The sequence below is a fragment of the Heteronotia binoei genome, chromosome 11 (assembly GCF_032191835.1).
Source record: "Heteronotia binoei isolate CCM8104 ecotype False Entrance Well chromosome 11, APGP_CSIRO_Hbin_v1, whole genome shotgun sequence".
Lineage (NCBI taxonomy): Eukaryota > Metazoa > Chordata > Lepidosauria > Squamata > Gekkonidae > Heteronotia > Heteronotia binoei.
Window position 1 is genome coordinate 22974273 of NC_083233.1, and position 21596 is coordinate 22995868.

Sequence of the window (21596 nt, forward strand, 5' to 3'; positions counted from 1 at the left end):
GGACTGGCCCTAGACCAGTGGCCCCCAACCTTTTGGGCACCAGGGACTGGTTTTGTGGAAGACAATTTTTCCACGGACTGGGGGGGGAAGGGGCTGGCGCTGGGAGTTTTGCCACCCCAGCATCTCCCCATACTCCACATCCCTACCCCCCATGGGGGTTTTTAAATGGGAGGAGACTAGGACTATTTCTGCCTCCCCCTCCAATTTAAAGAGTCTATAAATGAGGGGTAGGCTAAGGTCACAACAGAGCTGCCCCTTAAGAACATAAGAGAAGCCATGTTGAATCAGGCCACTGTCCAGCACTAGGCCACGGACCAGTGGTTGGCGAACCTCTGGTGCCCCCTCTGCACTGATAATGTCACCAAGTCACATGGGAGTCTCCCAATTCGTCTCCCAGAAGGCAATTGCTTAGTTTGCCTAGTGACAGGGCCAACACTGACAGGTTGGCAAATTCCTGGATATTTGTATGTGGGGCCTGGGAAGAACAGGGACCCCAGAAGTGTGCAATGCCACAGAGTCCACCCTCCAAAGCATCCATTTTTCTCCAGGGGAACTGGTTTCCATAGTCTGGAGATGAGCTGTAATTCCAGAAGATCCCCAAATCCCACCTGGGGACTGGCATCCCTAATAGCGTCCCTTGAACTTTATCATCTCAGGCTCTTCGAGGACAGTGGCATGTTTCCTAATTAAAAAAGGAACCTTCGGGCACAAGGAAAAATCACATGTCAGGGAGGCGGCTGGGCTGAAGCCTTTCCACTGACATGCCAGATTTCAGTGTGAAGGGAACTGTACCGTTAGGGTTGCTAGAACAAAAAAAAAGGGGGGGGGGGGGTGGACTTGATTAATTAGGAACCTAAACGGTTAAATGGATCCAAATTAATGGCCCCAGTGTTAAAGGAAAATGGATATAACATATAAATACTAAACAATTATTCAAAAATGCTTGCATTTATTTACACAATGTGCCATGGGGGCAGGGCTGGCCCTAGACTGTCTGGCCCCCTAGGCAAGGCTAACTTCTGGCGCCCTCCCCCTCGCACTGATAACATCACCGAGTCACATGGGAGGAGTCCAATTCGGTGCCCCCAGAAGGTCGGCACCCTAGGCAGTTTCCTAGTTCACCTAGTGGCAGGGCCAGCCCTGTGGGGGGGAGTACTTACATGTACCCATGTACCTGCAGTGGTAAGGAAAGGATTGTACCACCTGATTCTGCTGCTTGTTTAAAGTGGGTTACGGGCAACAGCCATGGACCTTTATACCTACCAGGTTAATACTGGAGAAATACAACCATGCCTTGCACTCAAACTCTTCAGCTGTGGGAGCCATTTCTCGCAGGACTTTCAACGTGTATTCGCGGACTTGGTTGGGCTGTACCTCCTCTGGGCGGAGCTGTTCCTCTTGCTCTCTTTTTCCCTCATAGGGTAGCAGGTTGGAATGGAATGTGTAAGGTCGGGAAGCCAAGTTCTTAAAAGTCACCTGGGCAAGGGGACAAAGATGCACGAGGAGGAGAATTGTCACTTAGGGCGGGGAATAAGGTGCACACAAAGCAAAGAGGCCTTGAGACGATCCTCCTGCTGTTCCCGGGGCTTCCACTGTTCATCTTGGAAGATTAGGAACAGCCCAGCCATTCACTACTGAGAGGCTGTACCACTGGAGTGATATTTAGGTTGTTTGGGCAGTGAAACAATCCAGGATAGTTATTTTTGGAACTTAACCCTTCACCAATTATAGCCTGTGTTGCTGGTGCTCTCTCTTCCGATTTGAGTCTCCTTCAATATACCTCAAGCAGAAGGCATCTTTAATCTACTGTACATGGTAAGGTTGCTGAATTCCAGGTGAGGCATGGAAATCTTCCAGAATTACTACTGACCTCCAGACTAGAGGTCCATTTTTCTGGAAAAAATTGCAGAGTCATAAGGTAACCTGTACGCTGTCACCTCTCCCCTAAGCTCCTTCCCCTTCTCAAACTCTGTCCTTCCAACAGTTACACCCTCCTTTTCTTCCCAACGAGAACCCAAAGTGGCTTACAACATAATTCTTCTCTCCTCCATGTTATCCTCACAACAATGCTCTATGAGGTGGGTTAGACTGGGAGCAAATGACTGGCCCAGATTCACCCAATGAGCTACCATGACATTCAAACTAGGGGTCCCTGATCCTAGTCCAATGCTCTAGTTCAGGGGTGGCCAAATAGAATAAACATCAGATGTTTGAGAGCCACAAGACATGAATGTCAGATGTTTGAGAGCCACAAGGAAGGAAGGAAGGAAGGAAGACAGACGGGAAAGAGGAGATGGAGGGAAAGAAAGCAACTTTAACTTTAAATGCATTCCCCGAGCCTCTGGCTGGCTTGGCTTGGAAAAGTGATTTAAAGAGACAAATGCCTTCTCCAAACCAGCTCACAGGGCAGTGGGGACTTCAGAGCCACGCAATATGTGTGAAAAAGCCACATATGGCTCCCAAGCTGCAGTTTGGCCATCCCTACTCTAGCTATTATAAAATGTTGGAGGTGCTTAATAATTTTTCCTGGTAGGGAAAATGGTTTCTGAAGTTATTCTAGGATAGGGAAGACTTATTTAGATCTGGTTTTGGCAGTTCTTTTACACTGGCTACTATTGATTGATCAGTATTCTTATTTTTTCCAATAAAGTTGTTCAGTTTTGTTAATAATTAAATGGTAGCTGTATCAGGAGTTTTACAACTAAGAGATGGCAGCAAAGACATTTTTCAAGCAAATAAAAGTAACAGTGATTTAAAATGGCAAGATGCTTTTGAAAAAATCCTCTCTGTCTCACCACAATAACATCATCAACTTGGGCCCGAATGTATGGCCCTAGGATGCCCAAGTGCTCATCTAACTCTCCACGGTCCAGCTGCTGAGTGAAAGAGCTATCCAGATACTCGCGGAAAACCACTTTCTTGTACAGCCTGAAGGGCTTCTTTGAGCTGCTGTTTGGACTCCTGCAAGAAACCGAGAGATATAATTGCGGCACAGCCTTGAGTAAGATCAGGAATTCACGATACAAATGGTTACAATAAGCCAGTTACCCTTAATTGGAAATAAGTGGGCTGTATTGTGAAAGTATGAGATCATAAGGCCTTGCCCCCTGAGTTTCACGATTTGGGATGCAGAGGATCTGGTGAAACATAGGTACTAAACATATGAGATGAAGATCACTATCTTGGTCTGTAGATAAAACCAGGGCTTTTTTTTTTTTTTTTTAAGTAGGAACGCACAGGAACACAGTTCTGGCTGGCTTGGTGTCAGGGGGTGTGGCCTGATATGCAAATGAGATCCTGCTGGGCTTTTTCTACAAAAAAAGCCCTGGATAAAATTGTAAACTGCAGATTTGTGCAACCTCAATTTGCCTCCAGTTTGTACAGAAAAGGGAGAGGTTGTTTCACTCTTCAACCTCCGCTCAGCTTCACTGTTTGAAACCTGGCTCCCTACTTTGTTGTTAGTGCTTTAAAGGCCCATCTCTTGAGACATCACTTTATTGGTACCCTAACCAAGCTGCCCTGGCAATGCTAAGCTGACCCCTGCTCAGGGCTACAGCCACTCATGGGCGTGGAGCCTAGCAGTACCTGCTGAGTCATCAGTGCTAACTTTCACCTGCTCACCAAGATAAACCATCCAGCCACATCATTTTAAAAATGTGCCCATGGTACATGCATAAACACTGTAGCACTGTGCTGATATCCAGGGCTGGCCCTGTCACTAGGCAAACTAGGCAATTGCCTAGGGCACCAGCCTTCTGGGGGCACCAAATTGTGACTTGGTGACATTATTAGTGAACATAAGAACATTAGAGAAGCCATGTTGGATCAGGCCAGTGGCCCATCCGGTCCAACACAATGTGGCCAAAAAAAAAAAAACGGGTGCCAGTGCAGGGTGGGGAGGCAGCAGAAGTTAGGCTTGCCTAGGGTGCCAGACAGTCTAGGGCCAGCCCTGCTGATATCCAACAAAAGAGCCACCATTTTACACATCTGCCTACATTCATCTGTCTCCAAAGTGGTTGACACTGTTCGTGGTTGACCCTGTTAGCTGAGTCAGGTGGAAACTCCCTGGTTCAATGTCACCCCAGCCATTAATCTACTGGGTGGGTTCACCCACCCATGAACTTATTCAAGGCACTATCCCTTAGCCCGCCATCTGCAACTGGGGAGTATTAATGTTGATGTATCTTTCAGGGATATTGTTAGAATTTCTAGGTGTCCAACAAGATACTGGAAAATCTATAACTATCTCTTTTCACCATTTTAAAAAGTCAAATAACTGCTATGTAGGCCCTAGATTTCAATCTGGGCTGAGGCACAAGGTGCAGGAGGGAAATACTTCCATTCCTGCACAATGTTGCCAAGTTGTCACCCTTCACCTGTGGGCTGAATAACCCTGGAAATATTTTTAAAAGACAGGCAACCTCTCTTTGTCATTTTTTTTTTCTTTTTCAGGGCTAATAACCTAAGGAGCATGCCTCATATTCTCTTGGCAAACTGTGGACCAGGGCCTTGCCATAGTCCCAATCCAAACTACAGTTGTGCATGGCTGCCCTTGATGAAAAATAAGTTGGAAGGTCCATTCATGGATCTCTTGGCATCTTCTCTAGTTAAGTGCTGAGATAATGGATAAGAAATGCTTTGAACGCCCCCATAGTACTAAATAGAATTGTGAGGAATGGATGTCCTGGAAAGTCTCAAGATAGTGTTGAACAAGCCCATTCCTACCTCCCCTACCAAGTGCCATTTGACCTTATAGAACAATTTGGAGCAAGATCTCAGTACTCTTTTCAAGTACATCCCTCAGTCTAAAAAGTGGTTGAATTTGCCAGCTGTCCTCATGGCTAGTGACAGGTATAACTTACTTGTCTCTTAAATATGGAGAGGAAATCTGGCTCCCGTAATCCCACATCACCTCCTCAGCAGCAATGTAATATTGTCGGACTTTCCCAGAAAAAGTACGTGGATTCTGATCAACTTCCCCATAGATATCAAATTCCTGACTCTCCTCAACACTGTAGTCATCATAGTCTGAGGTCTTCTTCAGTGGCCTCAAGGAGTCTGTGACCTTAGATTTGTCAAGGCATGAGGATTTCGTAGAGGCCTGCAGATGAGCAAGGCCTGGGACCCTGCTTTCACCTCTGAGGAACTTCTGCATTGGGTTTCCTGCTGCTTCCGCCTTTTCTTTCCATTTAAATGTTTGTATTGTACCATCTGAGGAAACAATGTTACTTTCACTATTCATTGCCTCTTGATTGATGCTAGATACCCTCAGATGCAACTGTGAATCAGTTTTTGGATCAGCATGCCTCATAATTGGAGCTTCTAGTGTTTCAGGAACTGCAGTCTCATTTATCTGCCTGCCGGTCTTCTGTGGAAAAGAGCTGGCATTTGTGGTCCATCCTCCCACAAAGGTAGAGAGAGTAGGTCCAACTTTGGTTTCTGCATCATTTTCGCCAAGGCCTGTTTTTGCTCTGGAATAACTAGAGATTGTGATGGTGTCTACCCTCCGAGTGCTGCCATTTTGAGTGACAAACTCTACTCTCTCTGCTTGAGAATTGGGGCTGCTCAAGTGTTGTGGAGCTGGACTGTACTGGATTGAGTTTGATAAAGGAGATGACAATGATGTTGTCCTGACAGAGCTGGTTGCTCCATGACTTCCTGCAGTCTCATCTCTCAAAGGTGTCCTTGGTAGAACAGTCTTGGACTTATTGCTTAGCTTGAAGTAAGAACCACTGAGCAAAGCCTGAGCCCTTCCTTCCATTTTACCCAAATCATTTGTTCCCTGTGCAGCAACACCATGTGTCTCTTCTGATGTGGCTCGACGTAATTTCAGGGACCTCTTCGCTAGGTTGGATGCCATCTTGAGCTTTACAAGCTCTTTAGAGTTTCTATAATTTTCCAAAAGAACTTGTTGAGATGGAGGCAAACCCCTATAATGAAAAATGTCATTATTTTCTGATAAGTTAACTTTAGGAAGGTTTATGGTGGTATCTTCTATAAGACTACCTTGTACAAGATTCTGTTCCCCAGATATATCCAGTATTTCATGGGAAGTTGGAATATTCTTCCTGTTGTGTACAGCTTTTGGAAAACTTTCTTTGAGCATTAAGTCATCAGTTTCTTGGGCAGCATGGAACGGATACACAGATGAAATATCATTACTGTCCAGAATATCACTAGTGTATACAACCCTGTTCGTAGCTTTTGGGTTGTCAATTGAGCTATCTGAATTTGCTATCACATCATTCTGTGCAAACAAGGAACCATGTTCATTCAAAACAGTGGGGCTTCTAGTGACCGTGTCCAGTCTGAGTTGTGCAATTGTTTCTGTCTCCTGAGTCTGAAACCCCTTTCTTAGAGGTCTTAAGTTACTGTCTTGGTCATGAGAGACTGTGTGAGCAACACCGTTGACAAGAAGGAAGCCTTCTTTTAGAGGTGCAGAAGTCCCTTGATTTCCCATAATTGTAAAGGATGCTTCTACTTGTGATGCAGTGACCGTCTTTTCTGTTTGTAATGCTTCTCTGGTTACAAATGGTACATTTTCTTGGGGAGTTGCCTTATGAGAAGAGTAGCTACTTGAAGCATGAGAGGTTGTGTTGTAGCTCTGCAATGCAAGGTCTTCAGCTCCAGGGCTATTTTTTAATGCTGACGAATTTGTGTTTTGATTCTCCATTGACCTGTCATGAATAATTGCCTTGTCCAGCGAGTCCTCCAACGATGATGAAGTTCCACTCATGTTCAAAAAAATGCTGCCGTCCATAAATGGCATAATTCCTGGCACTGCCATAGCGTCTGGTGTCAGTGTCGTACTATTCCATTCTTGACTGGTGCCTAGTTCTTCTAGCAATGCTTTTTCAGAGAACCCGGAGTCCAGATGCACTGTATGTAGAACTGACAAATTATTGTCAATTTTAAGAGAGGATTTTTCTGCGTTCAAGTTTTCTGCAAAGTCTCTCCCATCAACCAACTCCTTTGGATAAGCAGTTGTAACATGGACTTCAAAGGATCCCTCCATCTTTTCCAGAGAAAGGATATTCTTTTTTTTTTCCTGTTGCGCTTGATCTATTACAATTTCTTGAGTTGGCTTGTTTGTTTTGAGGACAGCAAGCTCAGTATTCAGAGTAACTGCAGTCTCTATTGAGCTCTCGTTATTACGCGCCTCTTCATGTACAACAGGTGAGCTACCTGAAAGAGAAGCACCTTGGAAAGGTTGTCCAGGCATGGCTGATGGTCCATCTGTCGGGAAAGTATCACCGGGCAAGTTCTTAAAGAGGGGCTTTTGGGGAGGAGTTGAATAAACGTCATCTAAAGACAGAGGTTCTTCTAGAGCCAGTAATGGGCTGAGAGAATTTTCTATGCTGTTTGACACGATTAGCTGGGAGGGTTCTTGAATGCATGGAGGCCTGTTGTCAATGGTCTTCTGCATTTCATTTTCTGAAGAAGAGGTGTTGTCCTGACGCTTCTTTATGCATGGCTTTGGCCGTCTTTTTTTCTTGGAGAAGCCTCTGGGTTGTAATTCATTGTATTCAGTTGCATAATAATCTGCTATGGCTTTATACTCATTGTAATAGTCTTCATCGGTATTCGTGTCCTCAGTGCACTTGGAAATGGTGAATTTGGCTCTCATTCCTCTTCTTCTAAATTCAGGGTTCAAGCATCCCAACATCCAGATACCTGTCACAGGTAGAAATGAGAATTAAAAAAGAAAAATAAAGCTTATACCAGGTGCATTTTACGCGCATTGAAGCCACACACACTCCGGTGCAAAGCAAAAAACAAAAACTTTCCCGTTTCAGCCCATTTGTAACTATTGTAATAGCCAAAAATCAACAACTGTTTAAGAGGGGCAGGAGTCTTTTGATATAAGGACATCCTTTTGCTCTACTAGACAAACAGGAAGTAATCCTCCTTAGGGCATTAGTGTTGTACTTCTGCTAGACAAACAGTAAATCCTTTTACTCCTGCTAGACAGTCAGGAAGTAGTCTTCGTTATAAAGGGCAGAGGTAATACGGTACTTGGGAAAGGCTCATGCTGGAATTAGAATACCAACATTTCTTTAATGAGGAACCCATATGCCTGCTTCCATTACATAGTACTTCTGCTAAGAGAAACTCAGTACACGCAGTACATGCAGTAAAATCTCTTCAAGGTTCATGATGCTGAAACCAAGTTTCATGTCAGTATTATTTAGAAAAAGCCACAGCGACTGAATCTAACCTGGATTCTCCATGACCATGAAGACTGTCTCCCCAGTGTGTGGAAAGAGTGTGAGGGTCTCTTCAAATACTGTGTTGTATTTAAAAATATTGCCAGAGAAGAAAACAGACAGGAATTCTGTTTGGGCACCCACGCTGAGGACATACCAATATACCACTTGATTTAAGCAAAGCTTCAGATGTAGGTTATCAAAGACATAGCCATTGATACCTGAAAGATCCAAGAGAGGGGAGAAATGGTGTCAGTATTCAAGTCATTTGGTCATGATGACTCAGATCAGGAAATCAAGAATTTCAAAAAGGGGTAGTACCTTCCGGATCAGACACGCCTTCCCTATTTCTTTTGCCACCACTGTTTAGAGGTTGGAACCACAGATAAATTGGGACACAAATACTGCAGACCAAAATCTTCTTGGTCCTGGGAAACCACTGAGTTTCTAAAACCAATCCCGTGTCATTGCTGGCTATATAGTTCCCAGGTCTGCTGCACTCCCTCCATCTGGGGCAAATTCTTAGGGTTCCCAATCCCCCAGTTTGGACGCCCTCCCCGCTGCTTCAGGGTCGTCACAAAGCGGTGGGAGGAGGGAAATATCTACTGGGCACTCCATTATTCCCTATGGAGACCGATTCCCATAAGGTATAATGGAGAATTGATCTGTGGGTGTCTGGGGCTCTGAGTGGGCTGTTTTTGAGGTAGAGGTAGCACATTTTCAGCATAGCATCCAGTGCCTCTCCCCAAAATACTCTCCAAGTTTCAAAAAGGGGGTCCAATTCTATGAACCCCAAAAGAAAGTGCCCCATCCATTTTTTCCAATGGAGGGAAGTCATTTAAAAGGTGTGGTATCCCTTTAAATGTGATGACCAAAACTCCCTTTGAGGTTAATTTATGCTTGTCAGAATTGTGCTCCTGGATCCACCCCAAAGTCTCCTGGCTCCACCCCCAAAGTCCCCAGATATTTCTTGAATTGATCCTGGCAACCCTACAAATTATATTGGAGGAAAGTCTCCAAGTTATATCTGAGACTGGCCTAGATGGACCCTAGGAAACCAGGAGGGCCTACTGTAGGTCCCAGACTGATGGAATATCAGGCCCCAGCACCAATCCTTAACTGATACTGGGATGGGGCAGTATTACCTACCCTCCAGAAAAACTGAAGCCAGCCCTGATCACTTGGTTACCCTACTGTCCAATTATCGACCCCTCTGCTTCAGTTGCTTCCTGACTTACAAGCGGACTTGGACTTTGGTATTATGATCAATTAGTTCTTTTTTAAACTAGGGGCCTGAATTTCAGGGGTGACAAATGGAACTGAGTAAAAGCTAAAGTTGGGACAAATTTAAATTGACAATATGCAGTCTAAAATCTCTTGCTGGAATTTGTTTGCTAAAGCCTAAATTTATAATTTCCTAAATAGATTTAGAAGAGCCCAGTGGTGCAAAGAGGTAAAGCTGTAGTACTGTAGTCCTAAACTCTGCTCATGACCCGAGTACGATCCTGGTGGAAGCTGGGTTCAGATAACCAGCTCCAGGTTGACTCAGCCTTCCATCCTTCCAAGGTCGGTAAAATGAGTACCCAGCTTGCTGGGGGGAAAGTGTAGATGACTGGGAAGGTAATGGCAAACCACCCTGTAAAAAAGTCCGCCGTGAAAACGTTGTGAAAGCAACGTCACCCCAGAGTTGGAAACAACTGGTGCTTGCACAGGGGACTACCTTTACCTTTTAAATAGATTTAGCTCCCATTGCTGCATCATTTCAGATTGCAGGTAGGGGCCTATGTGAAACAACGCTCATCCATACAACGCCCCCCGCCCCCCCCGTACATCAAAAATTAACATGTCAGGGAGAATGGATCTTCCCTTGTCTAATGGTAACTAGGCCTGCCCTTGTTACCCCTGCAAAAAATGTCCATCTGGAAATACAAGCCTTATCATTATGGGATGGAAGGCAAGAAGAGTAAACAGGCATTCACTTTTTAGAACGTCTGCATATCTCTGCTTGTATACACAGCACTGGTCTTACCATGGGATAGCTTTATCAATGGGATTGCCCAGGCCCCCACTAGTGCGAGCCTGATGGCCGATGGAGGTGACAGTGGCGAGAAATAAGGTCAAGCTAGAATGCAAACTGAAAGAAATGTGTGTTTTTTTATTTCTTGGCAAAATGATATATATATATTTTCTTTCTTTTATTATGATTCTTTTAAAGTTAAAGATACCTTTTGATATTAGAATTTTAGGCAATTGGCACTGGCGGAAGTCAAGATTTGGGGGGAGGGGAGGAGGGGAAAGCGTAATACATGGGGAAGGTAGTAAGTGTTAATATTTTATTAGTATTGGATATAATTACCATATATTACCAAATAAAATTGTTTAATTGAAGCTAGAATGCAAACTGGTGTATTTTTGAAGGGCCATGCATTGTGAAAATTGAGCTCTTTATTCTCGTCCAGAGTGAGTCAGGTGGGAAGGCAAATTCTTGACTTTTTCTCAGGACTCCAAAATCACAAAAAGCACCACTGCTTGGGATCACTCACTGTGCATGACGTTGGAAGCGTAGAATTCTGGATCCTGAGGGTTGACATTGGCAGCATCAGAACAGAACTCATTGATATTCTTCCGCAAGTACCAGCTCCGGTTTTCATCAAAGACCGAAAAGAGCACAAATTTTGCTTCATCTAACATTATCTGGAGGGAGACCACAAAAGACGGAATTTGAGGTTGAATCATTGGTGGAACAGATCAGCTTCTGTGGGCCCTTGAGAAACAGAGGTATGTCGGAAGAATGCTCACCTTGCAGGTTGCCAACTCCCTACTTGCATGGCTGTAGCCTTGGGGTTCATGCCTTTTAAGTCCTCACACTTTCAACCTCCATTTTGTTTTGCTGAACCCCTTAGTGTTACGCTGGGGGTCAGCGTTATTTTCCTGGATCACTGGTAAACACCAGATACAAAGGCATCTATGGAGTGCTAATCCCTCCCCCCCCCCCCGGCAGCCCATTCAGTCTCAGAGAAAAGCACCCAACGGAATCAAGATGGTACATTTCTTGTAAGTCAGCCCAGAAATATTTGGGAGAGCCATACATTGTAGCCCGTTTGGTGTAGTAGTTACAGGAGTGATCTAGAGTCTAGGAGATTCACGTTCAAATTTCTACTCTGCTATGAAGCTTGCTGTATCTCTCAGGTGCTACTTGACTCCTACTCTGTTCTGCTGCTTCAGACCAACATGGCTGCCCAATTGAATGTATCTCTCATAGGTTTATTGTGAGGAAAGGGAAGTGCCACTCTTGAGTTCTTTGGAGGAAGACTGAGATTAAAATGTAGTGGTGTTGGTGTTGTATATAGTGCTTATAGTACTGGAATAGGACCTGGGAGATGCAGGTTCAAATCCCCATGGTATCTTGAAGCTCACTGGGTAACCTCAGACTAGTGGCTTCCTCTCAGCCTAACCTACCTCACAGTATTATTGTGAGGGTAAAATGGAAGAGCGAATGATGTACCTCACCTTAAGGTCCCTGTAGGATAAAAATGTTATAAAGTAACTAAATGTTCTCGATAGAATGGGCATGAACTCATGCCACAGTGCCTTATATGACTTTTTCCAAAAGCACACAAAGTTCAAAAGTTCAGATATCCAAAGAAAAATGCAGGATGTGGAGGTGCCAGAAACTGAGTTTTCTGCTCAATTAACTATATGTGCTGTTGGAAGTCAGTGACTAGAATCCCTCAACGTGTTATTTGAATCTAAAAAGCAAACATGTAGTGCCCAGCATAGTTCAGAGCAGCTAAGGTTGGGAAAGGGAGATGAACTTTCCTGCCCCAAAGGGATTTTTCTTGGAGGTGGGGGAAGCGCCAGGATTCAGATACGTGCAACTCACTCATTATGTTCCTAGAATATGTCAAAACTTTCTCTGAAGATGCAGCAATGAGCCCACCTGATTTCCACGCTGGTCCATGGTCTCTCTGGAGCAGATCAGCAAAGGTCCAATAAGTCCAGAGGCTAAGTCCCGAGTAGGCCTGAGGGAGCTATAATAGAAACGAGTTAGGCAGCGGGCATCAGATTTGGTTGGGCCATCTTCAGGCAATATATTCCACCGGTACTTGACCTCCTGGCCAGGTCGAATGGCCAAGCGTTTCATATCGTCAGCTGGTAAGAAACAACCCACAAGATCATCTTGTTACTACATCTGCGTTCAGCCTTTGAAAATCCAGAATAAGCAGAAGATTTAGGTTCTTCCCCTTGAAGCAGGAGCCCCACCCCGTCATGTTCCTGATTTAGGCCCCTGCCCATACACTATGAGGCTCCGCCCCCTGTTAAATTCCAGAATTAGGTTCCTCCCCAAAGAGCAAGAGTTCCCACTCCCTTGATGTTCACAGCCTTCATGAACACAATGGAAAACACAAGCTGTAGAACTGGGGAGAAGGAAATGAAAGGGAATGAACTTGAGTCAGAAACTAGAAGGGGACTCTTTCATCATCAGCAGAGCTGAGACATTAAGGAGTCCTCTGGTACTGACTCCCCTTTATTCCAACATTTCCTGTCATCACTTTTTCTATTTTTCTCTATTGAAGCAGAATAACTTCATGGCAAGCTATCAGCTGTGCACAGTAGATAAGGATTGCGGTCTGTAAGGAAAAGTAGCATTAGAAGAAGCAGATTCACTAAAGGCAAAGAAAAGCCTTTTTAACACACACATTTAAGTTGACTTACAGAACACACTGCTAGAAGATGTAGCAATGACTTTAAAAGAGAATTAGACACATTTATGGAAGACAGAACCATCAATGGCTATTAGCCACAATAACTAAATAAAAACTCCATGTTAAGGCTGTGTACTTCTGAATACCAATTGCTGGGGGCAGGGCAAGAATAGGAGGTGATTTTTGTATATGTTCTTCATGGGCCTTCCAGGAGTCTCTGGCTGCCCACTATTGGAACCTGGGCACTGGACTGGATTGACCCTTGGCCTCATTCAACAGGGATGTTCTTATGATCTGAGATACACAGGAAAGCAGGGCTGTTTTTGTAGAAAAAGCCCAGTTGGAACATATTTGCATATTAGGCCACACCCCCTGATACAAAGCCAGCCAGAACTGTGTTCCTGTGCATTCCTGTTTTTGTTTTGTTTTTTTAAAAAGCCCTGCAGAAAGGTAAGGTAAATCTTATTTATCTCTGTATAGACAGAATTTCAGCTGGTGCAGTTGCACAAGCAAGAGTGGAAAATGTACACTGGCCAAAAATTCCCAGTTCTGCATAATTTTCATTATTTCTCCCCTCTTGTTCCTGCCTATGGTTAGGGTTATATTGCAGCAAGAAGAGCATTTGTTGACATTGTTTCTCGTAATAAATATGTAACTAGAGAGTTTTTTAAAATAATTTTCTGTGTCCCTAACACATAGAGTCTAGTTGCCTTTCTGTTTATCAAATGTTCATTCCCTCCGCCTTCCTCCAAGAAACCTAAGGTGACATACATAGAACCTCCTCACCCCATTGTATTTGAACAGCAACTTACAAGGTAGTTCAGGGTAAGAAAGTGGCTACTCAAACCAAAGGACTCCCAGTGAGACTGAACACATGAAGCTGCCTTCTACTGAATCAGATACTTGGTCTGTCAAAGTCAGTATTGTCTGCTCAGACTGGCAGTGGCTCTCCGGGGTCTGGGGCAGAGGTCCTCGCATCACTTACTGCCTGATGCTTTTTAACTGGAGTTGCTGGAAATTGAGCCTGGGACCTTTTGCATGCCCAAACATTCTTTGCTGGATAGAGTTCAGCACTCTGACCACTAGTCCACACTACATGGGTTCTTTGGACATTTGCTTTGCGTAAGCAGTCCGCAGAACAAGTAAGCTGTCGGAGGCCTCGCTCCTAAGCAATCCCTAAGGCTTCCCTTGCTTTGCTGGCTCCCTGGAAGCACCTGTTCAACTATCAATGATGTGTTTTGTCACAAAACTCTTTCTGGAGTTTTCTTGACAGAAGGGGGCAGCATCGGCCCTTCTTTGGCATGCCAGCTAAGTAAAGAAAGACAAGAGGAAACCAAGCAACCAGAAGATATTGTAATTGTATGGTAAGCTCAGTTTCGACAGAGGGCTGGAGGCAGTTTCCTTAATAAAAGATGCCCCCAAGCAAACTAAGGTATGGTTGTGAACAGCCAGGTGGGGCTTGGAGACTTCTTGGAATTATGGCTGATCTCTAGACTACAGAGAACAATCCCCCTAGAGAAAACAGCTGCTTTGGGGAGTGGACTCTGGTGCTATATCCCAGGCAAAAAACATCTGGAGAGCTACAACTGGCCATGCCTGCTATATCCTATTAAAGGCCCTCTCCAAATCCTGCCCTTTCCAGGTTCTACCCCAAATCTCCAGGAGTTTCCCAACCCAGAGCTGGCAATCCTAAATCAATGTGATTAGCATGCAAATTCCAGCATTATCCGGTGTGTGTGAAATAATCTATATTTTAGAGATGTTCTCTTTATCTCTTATCTGTCCTTTATAAAGTTTATATCTCCATTACATTTCATAGCACACATGGCACAGGGCAACAAAGTGACATTTATGCCAGATCCGGCCCTCATAACAAATGAGTTTGACACCTCTGCTACTTATTCCACATAGCTACAGTGAGTTTTTAGAGAGAATTCAGCACCTTAGTTAGTTAGCCCCAGGGCTCTATTTGTAGCAGGAATTCCTTTGCATATTATGCTACACCCCCCTGATGTAGCCAATCCTCCAAGAGCTTACAGGGCTCTTCTTACAGGGCTTGCTGTAAGCTCTTGGAGGACTGGTTACATCAGGAGGGTGTAGCCTAATATGCAAAGGAGTTCCTGCTACAAAAAAAAGCCCTAGTTAGCCTTCATGACTACAGAGCTGGATAGGAAAATTCAAGTCAGAAGAGTGTGTGTGTGGATGCCAAAGTATCCAAATGCATTGCAGCTTTTGCCCCTCTCTGAAACTGACTAGCTGCAGTTCCCTTCCCTAGTGATTGTGCTCTTCCCTAATGATTGAAATAAATGCAGGTATTTGATCTGCATATTTTTTAGGTAGGACACAAAATTTCAGTTTGATGGAACTGGAACTCCTCTGGCTCAGGATTTGGATTGTAAAATCTCAGAGTATATACGTCAGCCTTACCCATATTCATCTAGCTGTGCCAGTCCTCTCCTGAATCAACCTTCCCCAGTCAGCCTTACCTTTGGTTTGTTGATAGGAAGAGACACTTGAGAGGCCATGAGGGTAAATGTTGTACGGCCGGCTGGCTAGATTCCTGAACACAATCTGAAACGACAGTTTTCACATTGTGGCCATGGTGGGTGTAGACTCACGGAGTCCATAAAACCCATGAAATTATGTCCTTAATTAGGAACGACAACAAAGGGCCACAGTGTATGGGAATCAAAATAACAATACAAAACACTGTGTGAATGACAGTTACAAATCTCGTGTAATATCCCAGTAACAATTATCAACATAACTGTAAAAAGTACAGCACATCCAATATTTCAATAGATCACTCAACATCATATATAAATAGTAATTGTAAGAATTCACACCACACATAGCTGCCAGCTAGAACAAGAGATGCTTGTTCACACCACCCACCGCTGCAGCCTGTAGGCACCTTCTTAAAAGCCCCTTTTATTAAACTGCAGGGGAGAGGCAAACTTGGCGACAACATCAGCAGCAGTCACACCAGGCAAGTTGGGCAAAGAGAAGCTCAGTTGCTGGCTGTGCACGCAGGCTGGGAGAGCTGCAAGCAGGGGGGAAACTGGGGGGGGGGGGGAGCTGGCCCAGGGCCCCTAAAGGTGCGGGGGCCCATAGGCCAGTGCCTAGTTGGCCTAATTGTTAATCCAGCTCTGCTAGATTAATACCACTGGGAAATGTTTCATATAACCAACTTCATCCGGGACAACTCTGGTGCTAGTGTGGAAGAAGCTGCCATGAACTGAAACAGTTGTGAGAATGAGCCCTGTGATCTTCAGGATCACACGTTAGGAATCCAGACATGGAAGCATGATCAAATTTAAGTAGGAAATACACGAGGAAGGAAAGGCTTGCGGCTCAGCAACGGAGCATAGACCTTGCATAGAGAAGGACCCAGGTCGTCTTGTCACATGTAACCCTTCAAAGGGGGCACAGACAGGGCTCTTTTGTAGAAAAAGCCCAGCAAGAACTCATCTGCATATTAGGCCACACCCCTGACATCACCATCGTTTCACAGGGCTTTTTTGTAGAAAGGACCCATCAGGAACATATCTGCATATTGGGCCACACCCCCTGACTCCAAGCCAGCTGGAAGTGCATTCCTGTGCTTTCCTGCTCAAAAAAAAAGCCCTGGGCACAGAAATGAATGCAACCTTCTTCTCTGTCTCCCTTTGACTGGGGACTGAACTGAAGTGTCTCTTTGGCCCAGTGTAATTTTTTCTCTCTTCTATATACGGGCTCATCTTTTGTAGTTAATCTAAACACGCTTCTTTTGAGCCCAAATTTTATTTAAGTCAGAACAAGCACTCCCGAATGAACAATTCTCCTTCTAGCAACGGGGTTTAGTAGATCCAACTAAGGTCGCATCCACACATCACTGCCTGTTGCAGAATCGTTGCACTGCTGTAATCATTTGTGACTGGGTTTCCTTGTTTGGACAAGACAATCCAGTTGGGATAGATACCTCTAGGGCAACCGTAATGCAAAATCCACTGCTGTGTGGGCACAGCACTTGGTAATTATTTTCTTTCCCAATGGAGCCCTTATTTCCAGTGGTCTGTATACTGCCGAAGAAAGGCTACATATGACGTACTGCCCATCAAGACAGACAATACAGCACCGAATTAATTTGTTGGTTTTAAATTTGATGGTTTTAATTGATGGTTTTAATGTAATAGTATATTTAACTGAGAAATATAATTGTTATGTAATTAGTGTATTTTATTATTGTAATGTCTGTATTTTATGCCATGTAAGCCGCCCTGACCCTGCTTTGGCGGGGAGGGCGGGATATAAATTAAAAAGTATTATTATTATTATTATTATTATTATTATACTGATCCAGTGCTCTGACTTGGTGTAAGGCATTTTCATCTGACCTCCATTTCCAAGGTGAAACCTCTCTTACCTTAAGCTCATCTCCAACTTCTCCTTTGACGACAGGCCCTAAAATCCCCATTTGAGGATCATGGGGCGTCTTCCGCCTCTTGAAAGTCGAATCCTCATATTCCACATAGATCACTTTCTTATATTTGGAGCCAATCCTCTGGGGGTCTCGCTCCAGAAACTGCCTGGTGTAAGAACTGCCGAGGAGAAGGGGGAAAGAGAAAGTGGTCCATGTGCTCAACCTGGCCATCCCTGCAGCTGGGGTTTCCAACTCAGGGCTCAGAGGTACATGGAGATTTGAGAGTGCAGCCTGGGAACATGGGATTTAGAGAGGGGGGGGGACCTTGGTAGGGTATAATGCCATGTAGTCCCCCTTCCAAAGCAGCCATTTTCTTCAGGAGAAGCAGAATAAATGTTATAAATATATAGATTAATGTAGTCTGGAGAAAGTCATAATTCCAGGAGATTTCCACCCCCACCTGGAAGTTGGCAACTCTTCCTGCAGCCGACAATGCCTTTGATTAACTGTGTATTCCAATTTGGGTGCCTTCTGCTTTATCAGCTGTCCTAATGGTTTTCTGCCACTTTTCAACAGCTTTGAGTCTGTTGCTGGTTTTATATTCCATTTTCCTGATAGTTGTTTATAACATAATGCTTCTACATGAAATTTTGGAGGCACTAGCAATGGATCTTAAGCTCTCTTTCCATTTATACTTAGCAGTGTTCCCTCTAAGCTGAGTTAGCGTGAGCTAGCTCACAGATTTTCAGCCTCCAGCTCACACATTTTTGTCAGCTCAGGAAGGATGACGCCAGAGCACAATAATTTATGCATTAGGCTCACAACTTTAATGCCAGTAGCTCACAACTTTAATACCAGTGGCTCACAAAGTAGAATTTTTGTTCACAAGACTCTGCAGCTTAGAGGGAACATTGGCAAGTACTTCTGCTTGAGGAATAGGCAGAGGAAGAGAATTTTTGCCAATTCCCCTCTCTCACAGTCCACAAGGACACATTTTCCGTGATCCTAAAATATTATAGCAAGAATGGGAAAGTGGCTGTTTATGCAGTGCAGCGCCACATGGACTGCATAGATTCCATGCTTGTTTTTAAAGGACACAAGCATGTTTTTTTTTAAGGCTGCTAATAAATATTTTATCTAGTAGATTTGTGTCCTGCCCTTCCTCAAAGAAGCTTAGGGTACCATGCATGGTTCTTCCTTCCCCATTTTGTCTTCACCGGGGCTTTTTTTGTAGCCGGAACTCCTTTGCATATTAGGCCACACACCCCTGATGTAGCCAATCCTCCTGGAGCTTACAGTAGGCCCTGTACTAAGAGCCCTGTAAGCTCTTGGAGGACTGGCTACATCAGGAATGCATGGCCTAATATGCAAAGGAGTTCCTGCTACAAAAAAAGCCCTGGTCTTCACAACAACCTTGTGAGGTAGGTTAGGCTGAGAGTACGTGACTGGTCCAAGGTTGCCCTACAGACTTCAAGTCAGTGTGGGGATCTTAACCCAAGTGTCCCCAACCCTAGCTTGACACATTAACCGTTACACTATAACAGATGTCATTTTAAATACAAAGATACTTGAATTACCTGCCTCTAGAACATCTATCCTGCCTCATAACAAGGCAGAAGTGTTTTTTCTAACTTGCTACCCAAGTTTAACTAAAAATGTCATGGACAGGATCTACAACATTTCCATTCAAAGCCTGGGGATATCTTTACATATGCTCAAGGTGGCAGCACTGTACAAGCTTTCAACGGGACAGTGCATTATCCTTGGGTACAGGCCTCAGATTCAGTGGGAGCTCACAGTAGCGCAGCTCCTGAACCTTTCTGAGAGTTCCACCTCCCCCTTCTGAGAGTTCCACCTCCTTGTCCATTGAATAGTATGTACAGCTGCATAACAATCCCTGGATGAGCTCCACCACCTATTTTTCTACAAAATGACCGCTGCTTGGGTATCATTCATTATGAGAACATTTTTGCAAGAGAAAAGAAGATAGAATCATGCGTGGGAGGAAATCAGATTTCAGCAATAGAGAGACCACAAATTCTGGAGGGGGAACCTATTTTGCATACTATACTCATCTGGGTGCAGGTCATTATTACGGATTTTGCAACATTTTTATAAGAACCCAAGGCAAGAACAAGCATTCTGCAAGAGGGACACTCCTTAAAATCAAAGTGTGGCAACTCAAAGACCAGTGGGAAGGGAAATGGCAGATAGTATGAGGGAAATGAAAGAAGGGAAATGCCAGATATTATGATAGTATGAAGGAAGAGAAATTCCAGATAGTATGATAGTATGAAGGAAGGGAAATGGCAGATAGTATGAGGACCATTACCTGTTCAGGTAAGTGGGCCAGACTGGGGCATAGTCCCACTCAACCTCCTCAGCTGCAATATAATGTGTCCAGGTGACAGGCTGCTGCTTGGCAAAGCTACGGGCATTGAGCCTAGGTACAGAGTCCTCCACATCCATGTGGATCACGACACTTTCCATATCGTCATCTTCATCGTAGCTGTCATAAAACTCATTTGCAGCGTGTTCTGCCAGCCGCATCTTCTTTGCAAGCTCCTCTGGACAGAATTCCACCTTGACGAAGGTTTCCATGCCAGCTGGAATCAAAGACCCCCACACTAGTATTAGTATCAGTGTTCCCTGGGCTAGAGGCTTAGCCCTGACTGACGGTTGAGATGCCTGGCTTGAACTCCGGATGCAAATTTGCCCTCCAAAACCAGTAGTGAGGAGGCAACAGTTACAGATGGGGGATGCAAAAGAGATAAAACATTCCCAGAACATTGAAGACATTGAGGGGGAGGAGACTTGTGGGAGGGGGAGGCGATGAAAATGTGCTATGCTGTACTTGCTCATCAAACCAAAACTTATTTTACTTCTTTTGTTTTATCAACTTTTAAAAGCTGACAGCTTCCTGGTGGGGCCAAACCTCCAGTGATTTATGGAATATTTATGGAATTCCCAAGTATAAATGTCTTCATTTCTTCAAGTAAAACTGTGACTATGTTTTGTGACATAGAACTCTTTGCTGCCCTAGCACATATTTCCATGTTTCTGCTATCCAAAAGCAGCAAAACAAAAGTTGAAAATAGAAAATAACTTCTGAAAAAACAAAACAAGGGTGTTGTTTGTACAAAAAGAGTAACACTAGCAGCATAGTTGGACATGTAGTTCAACACTGAAAACACTGAGCTCATATTATCAGTTAATATATTACAGCCAGGGCTTTTTTTGAGCAGGAACAAACAGGACTGCAGTTCCGGAAGGCTTGGCATCAGGGGGTGTGGCCTAATATGCAAATGAGTTCCTCCTGGGCTTTTTCTACAAAAAAGCCCTATTCACAGCATATTTATAGACTGGTCTGGACTGGTAGCAGGGGTGCCAGGGCTGCAGGCTGCAGCAGGCTGGGGTATGGATTATGGTCTGTGGGCTCTGCCAGTTATCTAGGTGTAGGTGAAGAAATCAGGAAGGGCAGCTAAGGCTGGTGAACCAACAGAACTTTCTTTGGTGTCTTGTGAGATATAGCCCTGGGCTGATCTGGGAAGTAGTTTTGTATTGGGTTTGACCAAGAGAATTTAGACTGTAAATGCCTGTGGGACATTATTGCTCATCCTAGACCATAGTGTTAGAAAAGCTGCTCTCCCCTCTTCTTGTGCTCTGTTCTGTGTAAAACAGTGAAACCCAGAATAGCCAGAAGCTACTACTGCAGCACAAGTTCACAATAGTTTATTTGCTTATGTAGCAGCAGCAGTAGTAGTACTTCATTATATACAGCCATTGGCCAGTACAAACTTGGTAAAACCACAGGAAACAAAAACAGATAAAGGAAAGGAAAACCTAGTGGTTAAAACAGGTTAAAACATATCAAGTTACAGTATCTAAAAGCTGTCCCTTTCAGTATCATGCTAGGCCTTACCTTCTTCGCTGCAAAGGCAAACAAGGAAACGATAAGAGATGCACGCATCAATATCAGATAACAGGAATACAGTCTTTTCAACATCTGAATATAGATGTGTGGTGGGTAAAACTCCTGCCAGAAATTTATCCCTGGGATCCTTATATAATGGACAATATAGGATATAACGGGGTAAGTCTTCTAGTGTGAGGGAGCCACAGACACATCAATCCACTGGTATTTGGGAATCATAGCCAGTCAATAGTGCCATCGGCAGATTTTGAAAATGCATTGAAGTAAACATTGCTCTGGGGTTATGATAAGAAATGGTGGCTAAGTACAGAGATCTGATTTGATTAATATAAACCATGGTGCTGCTT

The 21596-nt window shown here is 44.2% G+C and overlaps 2 protein-coding genes across 2 annotated transcripts in view; both read right to left on the reverse strand.

The window, feature by feature from the left end:
• LOC132578927 (coagulation factor VIII-like) overlaps positions 1-6079 on the reverse strand; it is a 31042-nt gene extending 24963 nt beyond the window's left edge. The window contains exons 1-3 of the mRNA XM_060249095.1: positions 4863-6079; positions 2796-2961; positions 1264-1476 (exon numbers count right to left, since the gene is read on the reverse strand). Coding sequence (XP_060105078.1) covers positions 1264-1476; positions 2796-2961; positions 4863-5860 — 1377 coding nt within the window. The 5' untranslated portion in view covers positions 5861-6079. The remainder of the gene's footprint in view (positions 1-1263; positions 1477-2795; positions 2962-4862) is intronic.
• LOC132578963 (coagulation factor VIII-like) overlaps positions 5869-21596 on the reverse strand; it is a 32929-nt gene continuing 17201 nt past the window's right edge. Inside the window, exons 7-14 of the mRNA XM_060249120.1 lie at positions 19648-19921; positions 17319-17493; positions 15400-15484; positions 12148-12359; positions 10751-10901; positions 8219-8428; positions 6007-7674; positions 5869-5888 (exon numbers count right to left, since the gene is read on the reverse strand). Coding sequence (XP_060105103.1) covers positions 5869-5888; positions 6007-7674; positions 8219-8428; positions 10751-10901; positions 12148-12359; positions 15400-15484; positions 17319-17493; positions 19648-19921 — 2795 coding nt within the window. The remainder of the gene's footprint in view (positions 5889-6006; positions 7675-8218; positions 8429-10750; positions 10902-12147; positions 12360-15399; positions 15485-17318; positions 17494-19647; positions 19922-21596) is intronic.